General features: G+C 43.1%; 1 protein-coding gene across 4 annotated transcripts in view; it reads right to left on the bottom strand.

Moving 5' to 3' along the window:
• The window catches only part of RELN (reelin), a 749,731-nt gene that overhangs the window by 365,133 nt on the left and 364,686 nt on the right, over window positions 1–19,912 (bottom strand). For all 4 annotated transcript variants that reach the window (XM_075857310.1, XM_075857311.1, XM_075857308.1 and 1 more), the window contains exon 10: window positions 15,435–15,675. In XM_075857310.1, coding sequence (XP_075713425.1) covers window positions 15,435–15,675 — 241 coding nt within the window. The remainder of the gene's footprint in view (window positions 1–15,434; window positions 15,676–19,912) is intronic.

The raw sequence follows: 19,912 nt of genomic DNA, 5'->3' as shown, positions 1-19,912 counted from the left end.
TGGGCCGTGATTAGTACATGGCGTTGGATCCCCTGATTATTGACGACTCCTACTTCTTTTCCACAGTGCATCCAGGTACTGATCTCCCTGTCTGTCTCTGACCCTGCATCTCTCTGGGGCAATTTAGGAACATACTAAATACTGAGCTCACAAAAATTTCTCCTAAACTAATTTAGGACTTGACTAAGCAGATTAGAGATTTAAAGGAACAGTGTCATCACAATTTTTTTTTTTATATGTTAACGATGTTAGTGCTTTATTAAAAAGGTTTATATTTATTTGTGTGTTTGTGTTTTACTTTTTCTTATTTTTACACTTTTTCTTCCCTATGGGGGCTGCCATTTTTTTTTCCATTTCTGTATGTGTCGATTAACGACACATACAGACATGGAATACGGCAGCCACAGTCCCATAGGGACTGCGAACGGCTCCCGTCCCATCCACTTCAATGTACGCCGTCTGTGTGGGAACTGCGCATGCGCCGCTCCCACACAGTCCAATTTGAAATGCGCGCCGTCCGGCGCCATTTTCGTGTGGACCGGAAGTCGCGCCCGGACAGTAAGATTACTACTTCCGGTCGCGGCTTCCGGACTTGTGCACTTGGACCAGCGGCAGCAGACGGAGCGGACGGGCCGGAGGGAGCCGCGGCGGCAGGAGCAGGTAAGAGATTTATATGTATGTACGTGTTTGTGTACGTATACTACCTACTACACTGTGTGTTAGCTCAAAAAATGGCGACACACAGTGTAGGAGGTTAGACCGTTCAAACCCCTCGTTTATCCCGGCACTAGCCAGGATAAAGGAGGGGGGGGGATGCCGAGAGCTCACTAGAGCGAGGGCTTTTTACCCAATTTTGCAATGCTGCAATTTTGGGAATAGCTCCATCTAGTGACCAGCAATGGGAAATATTATAAATTAGAATTAATTTATAATATTTCCTGACTCGTGAAAAAAATAAAAAAAATTTGAACAATGTTTAATCACCTACACACTAAATGTTTAATTAAAAAAAAAACAACATGTTTTTCTGGCAACACATTGCCTTTAAGTATGCGCATAGCTGCCCTGGAGGACCGAATGGATTCTGTCTCCTCAGCCCTTGAAATCTAAGGGAAAGATGTCAAGCTTTAACAAGATGATATTTATGCCCTAAACAATAAATTGGAGGACTTTGAGAATAGAGCCTACAGGAGCAATATGCGTTTAAGGGGGCTCCCTGAGTCCATATCCAACTTACAATTTACTGCCACTGCCCTATTCATATTCCAGAAACTAATGCCTGGCGTTCCTATTGAGCAACTAGAAATGGAATGCATTCACAGAGCCCTAACCAAATGAAACCCAGACGGTCCCCCCAGGACATTGTCATAAAATTCCATTATTTTCGCACAATAGACCAACTAGTTAATGCCCCCACTTTTTTCTTTACAAGGCTATAAATATCAGCTTTACCCTAACTTGGTGCATTCAACCATTGTCAAGCACAGGGCTATGCGGCCTCAGTTGGAAGTACTACAAGCTAAAAACATAAAATATTGTTGCTGCTTCCCCGTTAAGCTGATGTTTTCCTATCTGGATGTTGTTCATACTGTAATGTCACTGGCAGGAGCCCAAGAAATGCTTCTCCAAGCTATGCTTCAAAGATTCAGTTCATCCCACATCTCTTGAACGTTCTGATCTGGCACAGCTGTCCGTTTCAATTCCACCGGCCACAGGGTCTCCAAAGACTTGAATTTTCTTTATTTGGTCACCAGAAGACCTTTAGTTCCTTAACGAACTGCCCTATACTGCTATTAGTCATCACTGCTATTGGTCATCACCACTTGGACTGGATCCCACACTACCCTGCGGATTGGATGTTTGCCGAGGGCACTCCTATGACTGGTTCCTACAACATCCTTAAGATTTACAGCTGGTTACCAAGAGCCCTCCTGTGTCTCCATGGTTCACTGGTTATTGTCAACTACTGCGACTTTTTTCTTTGTGCCCCTTAATTCCAAACCATTTTTTTTACCCTCTCTCCTCTCTTCGCTTTCTGTTCTTCCAGTGATAATACTTATAATACTTGACCGACTTATAATACTTAGAGCACTTGAATGACCATGTCCCCCCAAGTGCTTTGAGCACTGCTGCTTAGCACTTTGTGCTTTGCCCTGGTAACTGACGACTATGCTGCACCTACTTAGTTTTCTAGACCATAGTGTGTGGTGACTCTAATTGGGTACTTCACCCAAGGCTGAACAAGTCCTCTAGTCCAACTCTAGCGTTGCTTACTTTCTACTCATTACTGGGCTGAGGCATAGAGGAAACTGCATTCAACACTTGGAACTATAGATTTTATTCAGCTAGGCACCATCTATACCAGGGGTCTCAAACACGCGGCCCCTGAGGCTGTCATCTACGGCCCACGGGGCACCATAGCTTCCTCGTGAGAGGAGAGGGAAGGCCGAAAGAAGGAATGTGCCGGCGCTCCTTCATGACGTCATGAAGGAGCGCAGTCCGTTGGTGGTAGGTGAGCAATGGCCACACAGCCCCCTGTAGATAGTGCAACCCTACCCTGTAGATATCGCGCCACACACACACCCCTGTAGATAAAGCTACATTCCTGACGGGGCATACCTTCCAACCGTCCCAGATTCAGCGGGACAGTCCCGTATTACAGGCGGTGTCTTGCGGTCCCGGGCGGCCGGGGGTATGTCCCGCTGTCAACTGTATCTGCATCCTCAAGATGCAGATACAGTTGAACCCAATGCTGAAAGCAAGGAACCGTCAGCTCCCTGCTTCAGCATTAGCTCAGAGCAAAGAAACAGAGGGAGCTCCTCCGCTCGCTGATGACTCCCCAGGTGCAGCACTACTTTAAGCACTGTGCCTGGGGAAGCCCTTGACGTCACTGTCCATTTATGGACAGTGACGTCAGTGGCTACTCCTGGAGTGGAATCCCGATTGCCGACGCTCTAGCAGGGGATTTCGCTCCAGCACAGTGACATCAGTGGTTTCCTCTAGGAACGGAATACTCGGCCTATGCTCTGGCTGGGGATTCCACTCCTAGAGGAAGTCCCAAAGGCACTACCTATGGGGGAGGGGGTAGCGCTATCTACAGGGGGGTGACGCTATATTCAAGGGGGTGTGGTACTATCTACAGAGGGCACTGTGGCAATATCTACAGAGGGCAGTGTGGCAATATCTACAGAGGGCAGTGTGTCAGTATCTACAGAGGGCACTTTGGAAAGATCTACAGATGGCAGTGTGGCATTATATACAGAGGGCACTGTGGCAGTATCTACAGACGGCACAGTGGCAGTATCTACAGAGGGAAGTGCAGCATTATCTACAGAGTGCACTGTGGCATTATCTACAGAGGACAGTGCAGCATTATGTACAGAGGGCAGTGTGGCATTATCTACAGAGGTCACTGTGGCATTATCTACAGAGGGCACTGTGGTATTATCTACAGAGGGCACTGTGGCATTATCTAGGAGGAATGGGTCATTATCTAGCAGGGGTGTGGCATTATCTATGGGGGGGGGGTGGAGGATTTACCAAAATAGGTCACTGTGGTACTATCTAAGAAGGGGCTGCCTAATCATGACATTCTTGTGTCTACCAAATGCTGCCAACTGAGCCGCCAGACTGCATTTAGTGACACAAACTAGAAAATTGGATTGTTAAAATAAGCACGTGGAGTAAACTGACAAATTTCCGGTATGTTTAAACCTACACTATTATTACAGTAATGTAGTATTGTTATAGTAGTTCAAATAATTAATTGATTAACAATAATTTTGTATTGTAAAAATATTTGAAAGTAATGTGGCCCGTCAACTTCACACTTTTCATATGTGCGGTCCATATACCCGGCCGAGTATGAGACCCCTGATCTATACACTAGGAATGACAATATTATGGTCAAACTCATGTTTCTATCTAATCTACTATCTACCTCTATTATGACAGTCTCATGGTCGGATAACAGCGTCATGTCTCTCCATGTGCTCCTCGCTCTTATGTCTCCGCCCCACTAATTGGACTCTTAAGGTCAGTCCACATGGAGTTTTGTGTGGCTGATTTTGCCATGCAAACCGCATCGTAATCAGCGCCAAGCTCTTTCTTCGAGCAGCTTCCGCCTCTGACCTCCCATTGAGATCAATAAGAGGCAGAAAAATCCTGCTGCGCTCGTTTGGAACATTTTTTGCAGCGTTTTTTCATTCGCTTCAAAAGCTTAATAAAACTGCCGGCAAAAAACAACGCTGGCAATTCACAATCTGCCTCAAAATTCCTTTTTTTATCCAGGGTGCTCTGGGAACAATCAGCTCAATCTCACACCTGTGTGCGCTTTGGCTCCAAGGCTGGACTGAGCTCGCGAGCGCACCCTGGTGGTCACAGTGGAACAGGACGGCCGCATGTGCAGACATCTCTGGGGAGAAGGGCGTCGACCAGATGGAAGGAGTTCGTGGTCAGCGAACACAGACGTTACACCAAGATTCTAGATAAGGAGATCTCACTAGAAGAGGTCGAGGCTACCATCAAAATGTTAAAGAATAAAAAGTGACACGGCCCAGATTGCTTCACTGCCCTGTATTATAAAAAGTATGCACACATACAGAGTCAGCCAATTTTGAAATTCCTCAATTCTCTTAGAGTGGGGACTGTCACTAATTTCATTATCTACATCTATTTCTATGATCCCTAAACCCAATACTGACCATTTAAGTTGGTCTAATTACCATCTAATTACCCTATCTCGCTGATTAACATAGATGTCGAGGTATAAGCCAAAATCTGGCACTCCGTTTGAACATAGATCTGGAAGTGTTAATTCATAATGACCAGGCTGGCTTTGTTGCGCATCGACAGGCTTCTGCCAATATCCGCACAGGATCTCTCACCTCCTGCATGGTTGTCAACTTAGGGGCATATAGGTTATGTTCCTCTCCCTTGATATCCAGAAGGCCTTCTTTTGGACATATCATTTTTGCAGTGTTACGCCGGTGGGGCTTTCCTTCATATTTTGTCACCTGCCTCAGAGTGCTTTATAGCTCTCCCAAGGCCTTTGTGCAATATACTGGGTTATCCTTTGTCCTCTTTACCACTGCCTGAGGTACCTGTCAAGGCTGTCCTCTCTCTCCTCTAATCTTTATGCTGTTTTTTGAACCCTTATCTATTGTCATATATCTGAACCCTAATATTCAAGAAATAGAAATTGCTTCTGTGGCTCATAAGCTCTGTATGTTTGCAGACAACATTTTATAGTTTCTTACATACCCACTTACATCATTGCCCAACCATCTACAAGCCTTGTCCAGCTCTGGGTCACAAATAGCCTGTAAAGGATCTGCCAGACACAGCTTCTGTACCTCGTCATGCCCTTTGGGTTGTGTAATGCTCCCGCGGTCTTGCAGAATTTCATAAATGAGATTTTAAGAGACTACCTGGGGGTATTTCTTGTAGTGTACCTTGATGACATACTTGTGTTTTCCAAGGACTGGTCCTCCCACATTGAGCATGTCAGGAAGGTGCTCCAGGCCCTTCGGGAAAACAAACTGTTTGCTAAAACCGAAAAATGTGTGTTTGGGGTGCAGGAGATACCATTTTTGGGTCAAATCCTCACTCCTCATGAATAACGCATGGACCCTGCCAAGGTTCAGGTTGTGGCTGAATGGGTCCAACCTGCCTCCCTGAAGGTGTTACAGTACTTCCTGGGGTTTGCTAATTATTACAGGAGATTTATTGCTAACTTCTCGGTCATCGCTAAGCCTCTTACGGATCTTACTCGCAAAGGTGCTGACCTCCTCCACTGGCCTCCAGAGGCGGTCCAGGCTTTTGAGGTCCTTAAGAAGTGCTTTATCTCGGCCCCTGTGCTGATTCAGCCTAACCAAATGGAGCCATTCATCGTGGAGGTTGACGCCTCCGAGGTGGGAGTGGGTGCTGTCTTGTCCCAGGGTACAAGGTCCCTCACCCATCTCCGTCCCTGTGCCTACTTCTCCAGGAAGTTCTCGCCCACTGAGAGTAACTATGATATTGGCAACCGCGAACTCTTAGCCATTAAATGGGCATTTGAAGAGTGGCGCCACTTCCTGGAGGGGGCTAGGCACCGGGTAATGGTCCTTACCGACCACAAGAATCTGGTTTTCTTAGAATCTGCCCGGAGGCTAAACCCGAGACAAGCTCGATGGGCGTTACTTTTTACTAGATTCAACTTTTTGGTCACCTATAGGGCTGGATCTAAAAATATTAAGGCTGATGCACTGTCGCGTAGCTTCATGGCCAGTCCTCCTTCAGAGGAAAATCCTGCATGTGTTTTGGCTCCAGGTATAATCATTTCCTCCGTTGATTCTGACTTAATCTCCGAAATTGCGGCTGATCAAGGTTCAGCTCCCGGGAACCTTCCTGAGAACAAGCTGTTTGTTCCCCTGCAATTCCGGCTAAGGGTACTGAGGGAAAATCATGACTCTGCAGTATCTGGCCATCCATGAGTTTAATTGAAAAACGAATAATTAAATGTTTATGACACTTAAATCCAATGTGCATAATAATTTGGAACACAGTGTAGTGTGTTACGGTTTCATGGGTGTGACCTGTGTTTCTGTCACACAGATGATAAAGAAAAGCCTGTACTTGATTCCTGGGCCTTTGGAGGAACCTGTTTAATGTGTAGATATAAATACATGGGGGAGGACTGATTTACATGCACCATGGTACCTCTGCCTGTAAAGGGGGTCAAGTTAACATTGGTGGGGCAGTGTCCATAGCCTCATTGCCGCTGGTTGTAGGGAGAAACAGCCCTAGCACTGTGACAAGCGTCATAATTGCTTAGGAACAGATTTGAAGAAAGCCATGCACAAATAAGGTGGGCACTTGTTCCTGTAAGACCAGTAATACAGTGAGAGAAGTAGGTGGGCTGAGCTGAATTCCAATCTGGCATTGAGGCTTAGTAAGGTTAGTAAGGGAAAGGTGAATGGCAGTTGAGAATGGGAAGACAAGCCACAATTGCGACAGTTAGGTCCAGAATTATTTGGACAGTGACACAAGTTTTGGCATTTTAGCCGTTTACCAAAACATATTGAACATACAGTTATATAATCAATATGGGCTTAAAGTGTAGACTCTCAGATTCAATTTGAGGGTATTCACATACTAACTTTAAGAAGGGTTTAGAAATTACAGCTCTTTAATATGTAGCTGCCTCTTTTTCAAGACACCCAATGTAAACACAACTTCTGTGTCGACGCCCATAGGTAATCAGTCTGCACCTGCTTCTATGTCTGTGAGTCTGACTCCATCTTCCACCACCCAGGATGGCAGGCTTAGGAGTGGGAGAGCCTATCACAGCCTGGCCAGACGGAGCTAGCTCCCGCCCTCTGTCTATTTATACCTGCCTTTCCTGTTCCTCCTTTGCTTGTGATTCTTCTCTATTGGTTTCCTGGCCCTGCTGCAGCTTCTTGAACTACTGATCCTCTGCTTGTGATTGACCTTGGCTTTTCTGACCACTCTTCTGCTCTGCGTTTTTGTACCTCGCTCATCTCCTGGTTTGACTCGGCTCGTTCACCTCGCTTGTTGCTCACGGTGTTCCCGTGGGCAACTTCCCCATTTACCTGGCTTCTTTGTACCCTTGTCTGTTTGTCTGTCGTGCACCTATTGAGTGTAGGGACCGTCGCCCAGTTATACCCCATCGCCTAGGGCGGGTAGTTGCAAGTAGGCAGGGACTGAGTGGCGGGTAGATTAGGGCTCACTTGTCTGTTTCCCTACCCCGACATTACACCCAAAGTAATTGGACAATTATCTCAAAAGCTATTTAATGTGCTGCATGGACTAATCCCACATTAATTCATCATCAATTAAGAAGGTAAAAGGTCTGTAGTTGATTCCTGGTGTGGCATTTGCATTTGGAAGCCGTGAACCCACAACATGAGGTCAAAGGAACTCTCAATGCAAGTGAAACAGACCATCATTAGGCTGAAAAAAATAAAGAAATCCATCAGAGAGATAGCACAAATGTTAGGAGTGGCAAATCAACAGTTTGGTACATTCTTGAAAAAAAAAGAGCGCACTGGTGATCTCGTGAACTCCAAAAGGCCTGGACATCCACCGAAGCCAACAGTGGTGGATGTTCGCAGAATCCTTTCCATGGTGAAGAAAAACCCCTTCACAACATCTACCCAAGTCAGGAACACTCACCTGGAAGTAGGTGTATCGGTATCTAAGTCTACGATAAAGAGAAGACTTCATGAGAGCAAATACAGAGGGTTCATCACAATGTGCAAACCATTAATCAGCCTCAAAAATAGAAATGCCAGATTAGACTTTGCCTAACAACATCTAAAGAAGCCAGCCCAGTTCTGGAACAGCATTCTTTGGACAGATGAAACGAAGATCAACCTGTACCAGAATGATGGGAGGAAGAAAGTATGGAGAAGGCTTGGAACGGCTCATGATCCAAAGCACACCACATCCCCTGTAAAACATGGTGGAGGAAGTGTGATGGCATGGGCATGCATGGCTGCCAAAGGCACTGGGTCACTAGTGTTTATTGATGATGTGACTGAAGACAGAAGCAGCCGGATGAATTCTGAAGTGTTCAGGGATATACTTTGTGCTCAGATTCAACCAAATGCAGCAAGGTTGATTGGACGTCGCTTCACAGTACAGATGGACAATGACCCAAAACATACTACGAAAGCAACCCAGTTTTTTAAGGCAAATAAGTTGAATATTCTGCAATCACCAATCTCAACCTCATGTAATATGTAAGATGTAATATTGCCACTTTACAAAGCATTAGTGAGGCCCCATCTAGAATATGCAGTTCAGTTCTGGGCTCCAGTTCATAGAAAGGATGCCCTGGAGTTGGAAAAAATACAAAGAAGAGCAACGAAGCTAATAAGGGGCATGGAGAATTTAAGTTATGAGGAAAGATTGAAAGAATTAAACCTATTTAGCCTTGAAAAAAGACGACTAAGGGGGGACATGATTAACTTATATAAATATATTAATGGCACATACAAAAAATATGGTGATATCCTGTTCCTTGTAAAACCCCCTCAAAAAACAAGGGGGCACTCCCTCCGTCTGGAGAAAAAAAGGTTCAAGCTGCAGAGGCGACAAGGCTTCTTTACAGTAAGAACGGTGAATTTATGGAATAGCCTACCGCAGGAGCTGGTCACAGCAGGGACAGTAGATGGCTTTAAAAAAGGGTTAGATAATTTCCTAGAACAAAAAAATATTAGCTCCTATGTGTAGAAATTTTTCCTTCCCTTTTCCCTTCCCTTGGTTGGACTTGATGGACATGTGTCTTTTTTCAGCCGTACTAACTATGTAACTATGTAACTATGTAACTATGTAACCTGATCGAGCATGCATTTCACTTGCTTATAACAAAACTTAAGGCAGAAAACCCACAAAGAATGAATTTCACTTGCTTATAACAAAACTTAAGGCACAAAACCCACAAAGAAGCAACAACTAAAGACAGCTGCAGTAAAGGCCTGAAAAGCATCACAAAGGAGGAAACCCAGCTATTGGTGATGTCCATGGGATCCAGACTTCAGGCAGTCATTGCCTGCAATAGATTCTCTACAAAGTATTAAATAAAACCATTTTATTTATGGTAATGTTAATTTGTCCAATTACTTTTGAGCCCCTGAAATAAGAAGGCTGTGTAGAAAAATTATTGTCATTCCTAAATGTTTTATAGGATATTTTTGTACAACCCCTTGAATTAAGCCTGAAAGTCTACACTTCAATTGCGTCTCAGTTGTTTCATTTCAAATCCAATGTGGTGGCATGCAGAGCCCAAATCATGAAGATTGTGTCACTGTCCAAATAATTCTGGACATAACTTTATATAAGGGGAGATTCCACAGGTGAAGAATACTGATAAACAGTCACTCTCACGCCTACTATTTATGAGGGTGGTGGCTGCTTAGTATTATCTGCAGCTCAGCTTGAAAATGCCTTCAATGAGAAGGTGAAACGTTGCTGTGAACACTGGGTAAATAAAGTAGTTTTTTTAATTCATTTGGAGTGTAGCTAGAACGGTTCTCACCGGTTTGTTCGTGGATTCTCGGTGTCGTCTGGGAGATGGTGCTTAGAACCCAGGCAACGCTTGGCACAGCGGGTAGAGGCAGTCGGATGGATAGGCAGAAGTCAGGACAGGCGGCAGTCGTCGTAACGGGTATGGCAGCAATAGGTCAAGGCAGGCGGCAGACAAGGATAGTCAAGTTCAAGCAGAGGTCAGTAACGGGAAATCCAGACAAAGGCAGAAGGAACGGAAAACAGGGAACAAGGGCACAGGGAACTCACGGGGAACTTGGTTGAACAAGCAGGGATGCAAGGGAGGAGGAACCTTAAATAGGAAGTTCTTAGGAATTAAGGCGCGCGCTGGCCCTTTAAGACAGGACGAGTCAGAGCGCGCACGCCCTCTAGTGACTGCAGCCGCACATCGAGGATGACGACCTTGGAGGGAGGTAAGGGATGCACTCACCTGACGCCGTCCAGGGCCAGCAGAGCGTCCGGACCGAGTAAGTGGAGTTCGGGATGAGCAGCTGGAGATGGAGGACACCGGAACCGGAGCAGAGGCCGTGGGGACGGCGGGGAACGGCGCGGCAGCCGTTACAGCAGCCTCAACTCATTGGAGATCTTCTATGTATTCTAGGATATGTTGACAATTTGCTGGTAACTGAACCTCTAAAAGTGACTGTGGCACACATGTTGTACATTGCAAGAAAGCTGAATGCTCAAAAATGGCTTCAGGAAGACTCACCAACACACCATGAGTTTATTGAGAAAATAAATTGTCTTATTTTTATGGAAAAACCAATTCACCTTAAACGTGGAGCTGTTAAAAAGTATGAAGCGCTATGGTCAAAATGCCTTTATGATTCTGGCCTTGTCTCAACAGCTCTGATTAAAGACAGGATCTTCTTGACTGAACTGTGTTTGATGTATTGTGGGTTATACAGAACTTGTTATACATTTGGGAGTGGAATGTTTCTTACGGTGCTGTGCTTTGTCTTCACTGTACCCACTGAAGTCTTTTGCATAGCTACTGATAGGGATGATGTGCCACTACAATGATGTGACAGGTAATATGTGGAGATGGTTCCACTTTTGTGACTCCAGGTGTACCAGGGTTGGGTGGAATAGGGAGGGAGGGGTGCATTCATTTTTGCATGTTTTATTTGTATTTGAAAAATGTAACAATACAACTTGATACAAAAAAAATTGGTGCCCTGGACTGTTAAATCTAATTAACAATAATATTTTTTCTATGGAACTACAACAGACGGTTCTGACTTTTTTTTAGATCTTGCTTTAAATGTTTTCCTTGTGGTAAATATCAAGAGGAAATTTACTATAAAGGAAAAAAAACACAGAGCAATGCAAAGGAAACAATATTTGCTGCTAGATATGAGTATGAGTTGATGATTTGCGTGATTTACGAGTCCATAGAAGACTATAAATAAGTTGGTTCATCTAATCAGCCCAATATATATATATATATATATATATATATATATATATATATATATATATTTATTTTTTTTTAAATTATTATCATGCATCTTACCAGCTGTTATATAAACAAATCAAGAAGAGAGTTACCAAACAAACAGCGGTCCAGCCCTAAAGGATATAAAAACTTTGGTCACGTGACATTAGTTTGCATATAAGTTGTGCAAAAAATATAAAAAAATAGGTCAAGCCCTTGATGGACACTTCAGACTTTACATCCACAACCATCTGAGCGGTAAAAAACTATTAATTTGTCTCTTTTTTTTTGTGGTGTTGAGGATTTCATCTCTTTTTTACCTGCTCTGATTGTTTATCTCCTTATTTCAGTGAGTAGAGAGCTGAGTTGTTTATTTGTTTACAAAAAGTATGTGTGTAATTTGTCTGTGACTTGCTGCTGCATTGAAGTTACACAACTATTTTAGGGTATGATTTGATTGCAAGTCACATGCTATTTAGGATTTGCGACATCTGAAAAAAAAAAAAAATTGCTGATATGTCACAAATGAGTTGCAGGGCAAGCACCTACATTGTCTATGCTGGAAATGTCGCTTGCGATTTGCAATCTGTGACCAAAAATCCAGCAGATATGGATTCTACACGATTGTTGTGCCTCAGTTGCATCGCACTAGGTGTAGAAATGCAACCACATTTGCAAGCATTAGTCTAAGGCTAAACGGTGACTTTGCTGGAGGCAGACAACCTTTGCAAGGTCGCACTGCGATATCGCAAGTAATGCTTTAGAACGTGAATGTTACTCCACGTGATGTGATGTGACACGACAGTTGCGAAAAATCCATAGACTTCAATGTGGGTCTTGAGGTTTTTTTTGGGTGTCATTTGGATGTTGAAAATCCTAAATTACATGCCTATTGTAGCACTAGCCTAAAACTCCTCATTGTTTGCTCTCCTAATAAGCAGAATTGCATTGACCCTCAGTCCCACAGCAGTGAATCATTTTTAAAAGGTGTTCCATCCATCCTGAAGGAACAGTCCACTACTAAGTCTAAGCAACTGAGACAAAATGCTGATGAATTTGGTGCTCTTCCAGAAAAGCTCTCTATAGGTGGTCTGTTATTTATTTATGATACACTGACAAGTTTATGATTCTTGTTCCCCTAATGTATGAAAATCAATTTTATCTAAAATTTTGCACATTTTCTTTTATATAATGTCATACATAGTATAAAGAAAAAACATTGGATACAGTGAATGAGGTGTTATAACAATGTTAATGACCAGAAGAGCAAAAAAAATGAACCGACAAAAGTTCAAGATAAGCCTTACAATGTAGTGTGCTAAAGTTAAAGGCCCTTTTACACTGGCCAATTATCGGGCAAACAAGCGTTCACGGAACGCTCTTGCCCGATAAGTTTCCTGTGTAAATAGGGAAACGATCAGCCGATGAACGAGCAAAATCATTTGCTGCCGACATGACAGAAATGTATAGGGATAAACGATCGTAGTAATTAACGCTCGTCCCCATACTAGCTCCTTGTGAAAGGAGCAAACGAGCTGCGATCAAAGAGTGTCTCGTTGATCGGTGCTCATTTGCCCAGCCCACATCGTACGTGTAAAACCACCTTTTTATCAATTAACAAAATACAAAGTGAATGAACAGAAGAGAAATCTAAATCAAATCAATATTTGGTGTGACCACCCTTTTCCTTCAAAGCAGCATCTATTCTTCTAACTACACTTGCACACAGTTCAAACCTCTTGGAGTACTAACCACAGATCTTCTTTGGATGTACCCTTCCTCAAATGCTTCTGTCTCTTCATGTAATCCCAGACAGACTAGATGATGTTCAGATCAGGGCTCTGTGGGAGCCATATCATCTTCTTTACGTTGAAGATAGTTCTTAATGAACTTGGCTGTATGTTTGGGGTCGTTGAACTGCTGCAGAATAAATTTGGAACCAGACGCCTGACTATAATCCTACAAAATCCATGACTTTGTGCAAGTGTACCTAGAAGAATTGATGCTGTTTTGAAGGCAAAGGGTGGTCACACCAAATATTGATTTGATTTAGCTTTCTCTTCTGCTCATTCACTTTGCATTTTGTTAAATGGTGAAAAAAAAAGAAAACTATTAACACTTCTATTTTTATACTTCTATACTTTAGCATAGTACTGTAGGTTCACTTTAAAAATTAATAGTACACCTAACAATTTGAAATTTGAAATAAACAATCAGTTTGTTTTTGGGATGGTCCACACTACACAGTGAGTTTGCTATTGCCATGATGTGCTACAGCTTGCTTCTTGGCTTAACAGGTACTGATGATGCCATTGTCTCAATACATGTTACTGATACTGGATCCTTAAAATAGGAATAAATATGCACAATTACTATTTATTGATTTAGTATGGCCGTCAACACCGTAGAGACTGATAACTTCGTAAAAATATTGCAGGATGCCGGAGGTAATATTTACAAATGTATTATGCATTTTAAATAGCAGACTCTAGCAGGTTAGAAAGTAGGTAATTCATTCTCTTCCCTTAGTATATATAATATAGGGGTTCCTCAAGGCTGTTCCTTATCAAATGAGTTTTCTTTTCTATTTTAACTTCGGATTATGTGTCTAAGCAACAGAGAATTGTAATAATTAAGTATGCTGATTGTACCACAGTTATTGATTTTACTTGAATGTAGGGACGAAAGGGCATATTGAGTGAAAACTAAGGAGTTTGATGGCTGGTTTTCAACAGATAGCTGGATTTTAAAAGAACCCTTTAGAGTCAATGGGTTCTTTTGACGTTGTCGTTATGCAACGGATCTGGCGGGCCCCAAGTTTTTTGTTGTTCTGCTCCGATGACGGAGCAGAACAAAGAAAAAACTAAACGCAGATGTGAAAAGAGCCAAAGTAAAAGAGTTAAAGAGGATTTGCAGTACACTTCCATCAGTATACATCGACAAATTCTAGGCTGAAGTAGTATCCAACTTTAAGCTTTGGGATTTGCATATCTGAAACAATCTCAGATGGCCTCTTAATGCTGAGACCTTCTGCAAAAAAAGTTACTAGGTTATTAAATCTAGAACAAAGAGTTTTTATCCCGATATCACGGTTTTTTAGGGCTTTTCTGGTCCAGAAGACTAATTTTCAAAAACCTATTAGGAGATTTTGAGTAAATAGAGGGGAGTCCCCCATTCAGAACCCCCCTCAATTAGCTAGACTGCAAAGCAACTACAAAGGGCCTCTCTCATACTAGAGGACCTGGCCTGACTGTTCATTACACATACTCTAGATCCCAATGATTTCATTAGCAGATGTGCAATGGTTAATTTTACCTGTGGGAAACGCTTGTTGCCTGGGTCCACTAAAGAATACAGCTGACCACTGGGGGTTCCTGCAACAGGACACCCTGTGATCAGGGTATCATCAAGGCAAAAGATTGTTTAAAGTCGTCAAACCCTGGCGTAAACTGGAACATTTTAAAGTAAGAAGGTGAGAATGTATTTATTATTGTTCTTATAACATGTTGTTTCGATGTTGTTTCAATGTTTCACGTGAACAAAGTATTCACTAGTAATTGCATCCCTTTTAATGGATTGAGTTCATGTCTGATAATTAAAGCGGATCTGTCACAAATGTATGCTGCCATGCCTTAGGAGGAAAGTGGCAATCAGCGGCTGGAGCGCAAATAAATCAATATACTACTGTCCACTGGCTGTGTGCCGTGAGTGTATGATCTAGCTTCTCAGAAACTACTGTAAGGCACATTACCTAATAGGTGACAGAGCAGCATAAATATATTACAGATCCGCTTTAACTAAACTAACTATTATTTGTTTTAACAACTTTTCTAATGATCTTCAATTTTGGTTTTGTCACCAGTCACAAATAATATACTGATATTTTCAGAAATGATCTGTTTATTAAATGCCTGTTATAGAAGTACTTTACATAAATGCAACAAACCTTGATAGTAGCTCCAGGAAAGAAAAGCCAATTTCCAGTGTCCATTGGATCAAGATTATCTTCTAATATAACTTGCTTATGTGCAGCATTGATTATAAGTATGTTGTCCAGTGCCCAGCATGCCTCATACACATCTCCTGCCTGTGTGGGCTCTTGTGCCCACCGGAACCACACATTGTCTCCTTTGGCTTCATACGGAAGGTAAATAATGTGGATGATTGTACTGACATTAGAAGGAGCGCTGGAAGAAGACAATAAATAAATTATATATTTATACTCATTACCTTGCACATGTATTTAACACCCTAAAAAGTCAATAGATGTATCCGGATTACAAATTACACTTTACGCAGATTATTCTACCTAGTATTTGATAGCTAGTAGATATTGCAAACCAGTATGGTATTAAAGTAAATTTACTTACTATTAATGATTTACCAGCAGATGTTTTAAAATTAAATTAAAAATGGAAAAACGGAGAAAGCTACAAAGTAATATCTAAGTTTGGATATCCCAGTTAGGACCGTTGTGGGGATATGGAAGATGCATCTTACCACCCTAGCACTGTCTAGACAAGACTGACCCTCAACACTCAACATCAGAGCAGGAAGCATAGACCAACAATCACTTTCTAGGAGCTGCAAAGTTCAGTGACTGAGAGTGAAGGTGTGCGCTAGTCAAGTATATCAAGAGCTCTGTATACAGTTGGCTTGTATGGGAGGGTAGCTAGAAAGAAGTCATTAAAGAAGAAAAAACGCATAAAAACACATCTGATGCTTACCAGAAAGCTTCAGAGTGACTCAGCTGCACCAATGCTTGGGCTGATCCCAAGTGTGGTGGAAGGCTGGAGGACTGAAGAACACCATAAAGAAACATGTATGGACAGTGATGTCAGAGGCTTCTCCAGTCCAGGAGAGCTCCCGATGCTCTGGCTGGGGACTCCACAGTTGAAAGCCCCTGGCATCCCTGTCTATATGTGGACAGTGAAGCCAGGGGCTTCTCCAGTCCTGGAGTTAATTGGCCAGAGCGCTCCTGATGCTCTGACCGGGGACTCTGTAGTTAAAAGCCCCTAACATCACTGTCCATATATTGACAGTGATGTGAGGGGCTTCCTTAGCGCCGGAATCCTTGGGCTGAGTGCTGTCTGTTGCTCTTCCAGGGGACTCCGGCGCTGGGGAAATTCCCCAATGTAAACGCTTAGGCTGAATGCAAATGTTGCATATTACTGTAATGAAGGGGGTAGGGAAACGGACAAGTGAGCCCTAATCTACCCGCCACTCTGTCCCTGCCTACTTGCAACGACCCGCCCTAGGCGACGGGGTACAACTGGGCGGCGGTCCCTACGCTCAGTAAGTGCACGAGACAAACAGACAAGGGTACACAAAGCTAAGGGAAATGGGGCAGTTGCCCACGGCAACACACTGTGAGCAACAAGAGTGGTGAACGAGCCGAGTCAAAACAGGAGAGAACAAGGTACCAAACGCAGAGCAGGAGAGTAGTCAGTAAGCCAGGGTCAGTATGGAGCAGGATCAAATAGTCAGAAGCTGTAGCTGGGCCAGGAAACCACACGAGAAGAATCACAAGCAAAGGAGGAACAGGAAAGGCAGGTATAAATAGACAGAGGACGGGAGCTAGCTCCGTCTGGCCAGGCTGCGATAGGCTCTCCCGCTCCTAAGCCTGCCATCCTGAGTGGTGGAAGATGGAGTCAGTTTCAGAGACATAGACTCAGGTGCAGACTGATTACCTATGGGCGTATACACAGAAGTTGTGCCTGGCAGATCCTTTACAATTACGTTTGGATTTGCCGCACATATTTTCATGCGGCAAATCCACAGCGTAATACAGTACCAGCAAAGTAAATGGGATTTCAAGAAATCTTATCTACACGGTGCAGATTTTTCTGCTTATAAATTGACCTGCAGAACGTATTTTAAAATCTGCAGCATGTCAATTTATCCTGCGTTTTCGCTTGCGAATTTTATCTGACTAGTTGCAAAGAGAAACAGACCAAAATACGCAGCTTAAAACCGCACCTATTTCCGCATCAAAACGTAAATACCGCAACTGAAAAAAAACCATAAAAAAACCACACCATTATGTGAGGTTTTAGCTGCGGAATTACGTGCATACATCTGCGGTTTTGGTGCGGATTTTCTGCATCAAATTATGCAACATGTGCATGCAGCCTTAATGTATACTTCTGACGGATGCCATGCAATGGCAGCCATCACACATAGGCTCCCATTTAAAAAAAAAAATAATATACCGCACGGTATACTTTTTTTGTGGTATCCCTCAGGATGAATAGTGTACTCTACTACATTATTCCATCCAACAAAAAAAAATGTATACCGCCATATACCAACCCAACAAAGACCAAAAAAATACTCTTTTGGCCTTCGTCAGCCTAATAGAGCCCTATGGACACGTTTAGCGTGTACATCGGGAGATTTCCCTATATTTATAATAGGCCAGCAATAATAGATCGCCCCCATTGCTTACCAGGCACAGTGCCATACTTTTAGTAGTGACTGTACATGATACCACAACTTTAGCGAGCTGTAATACCAGGCACAGCCGCTTCTAGAATTATAGAAATATGCCTGGTAAATAATGAAGGGGACACAGCGTTCTGCTCCTTCAAAAAGCTAATCAATGAGGTGCTGAGAGTCGGACTCCCACCAATTTAATATTGTTGGCCTATCTTAAGAATAAGAACCAGATAACCCCTTTCATTTGCGGCCGGGACAGCTCCCCAAAATAAGGTATGTCCCAATTGTTGACTGCCCGGTTTACCGGGCCGTCAAAAACATCATCTGTGTGAATGGCCCAATTTAGGGTCTATTGTTCCTACTTCAACCATGTGACGGCCGTTCAAGTATCGGCCGACACACGGCTGGGAATCCCTGCTTTGTGAATAGGGCCTTAACACCACAGATAACACACCAGATAACACACAGTGAGAACTCTGAGTACAGATAAAGTAGTAGATGCACACACAGAAATATATACACATACAGAGATACATATATAGGCACTTATACACACACACACACACACACACACACACACACACACAAACTGGAGCTTATACATACACAAACACAGAGACACACAGGCAAATAGAGGCACAAACAGCAGACAGACTGAGCACTCACATCTCCTCCCTCACAGGCTTCTTGCAGGTCGGGCTGTGGCTGTAGGCGGAGCTAACTGTACCTCGAACACCACGTCCTTGCCAAATATATATTAGACTAGTATAGAAAACCCATTACACGGGTTTGCTAGCAAAAGGAATGCAGTGCTCTGTTAATATATATATATATATATATATATATATATATATATATGCCCCATAGCTGCCCCCACACTATATAATGCCCCCATATCTGCCCCCACAGTATAATGCTCCCCATAGCTGCCCCCACACAGTATAATGCCCCCCAATAGCTGGCCGCACACAGTATAACAGCTAACTGTACCTCGGATCACCACGTCCTTGCCAAATATATATTAGACTAGTATAGAAAACCTGTTACACGGGTTTACTAGCAAAAGGAATGCAGTGGTCTGTTAATATATATACAGTGAAGGAAATAAGTATTTGATCCCTTGCTGATTTTGTAAGTTTGCCCACTGTCAAAGTCATGAACAGTCTAGAAGTTTTAGGCTAGGTTAATTTTACCAGTGAGAGATAGATTATATAAAAAAATAAAAATAAATCACATAGTCAAAATTATATATATTTATTTGCATTTTGCACAGAGAAATAAGTATTTGATCCCCTACCAACCATTAAGAGTTCAGCCTCCTCCAGACCAGTTACACGCTCCAAATCAACTTGGTGCCTGCATTAAAGACAGCTGTCTTAAATGGTCACCTGTATAAAAGACTCCTGTCCACAGACTCAATTAATGAGTCTGACTCTAACCTCTACAACATGGGCAAGACCAAAGAGCTTTCTAAGGATGTCAGGGACAAGATCATAGACCTGCACAAGGCTGGAATGGGCTACAAAACCATAAGTAAGACGCTGGGTGACAAGGAGACAACTGTTGGTGCAATAGTAAGAAAATGGAAGACATACAAAATGACTGTCAATCGACATCGATCTGGGGCTCCATGCAAAATCTCACCTCGTGGGGTATCCTTGATCCTGAGGAAGGTGAGAGCTCAGCCGAAAACTACACGGGGGGAACTTGTTAATGATTTCAAGGCAGCTGGGACCATAGTCACCAAGAAAACCATTGGTAACACATTACGCCGTAATGGATTAAAATCCTGCAGTGCCCGCAAGGTCCCCATGCTCAAGAAGGCACATGTACAGGCCCGTCTGAAGTTTGCAAATGAACATCTGGATGATTCTGAGAGTGATTGGGAGAAGGTGCTGTGGTCAGATGAGACTAAAATTGAGCTCTTTGGCATTAACTCAACTCGCTGTGTTTGGAGGAAGAGAAATGCTGCCTATGACCCAAAGA

Source organism: Rhinoderma darwinii, chromosome 3 (genome assembly GCF_050947455.1).
Source record: "Rhinoderma darwinii isolate aRhiDar2 chromosome 3, aRhiDar2.hap1, whole genome shotgun sequence".
Lineage (NCBI taxonomy): Eukaryota > Metazoa > Chordata > Amphibia > Anura > Rhinodermatidae > Rhinoderma > Rhinoderma darwinii.
The sequence above is the reverse complement of the archived record's forward strand: the minus strand, read 5'-3'. Positions and strand labels throughout refer to the sequence as shown.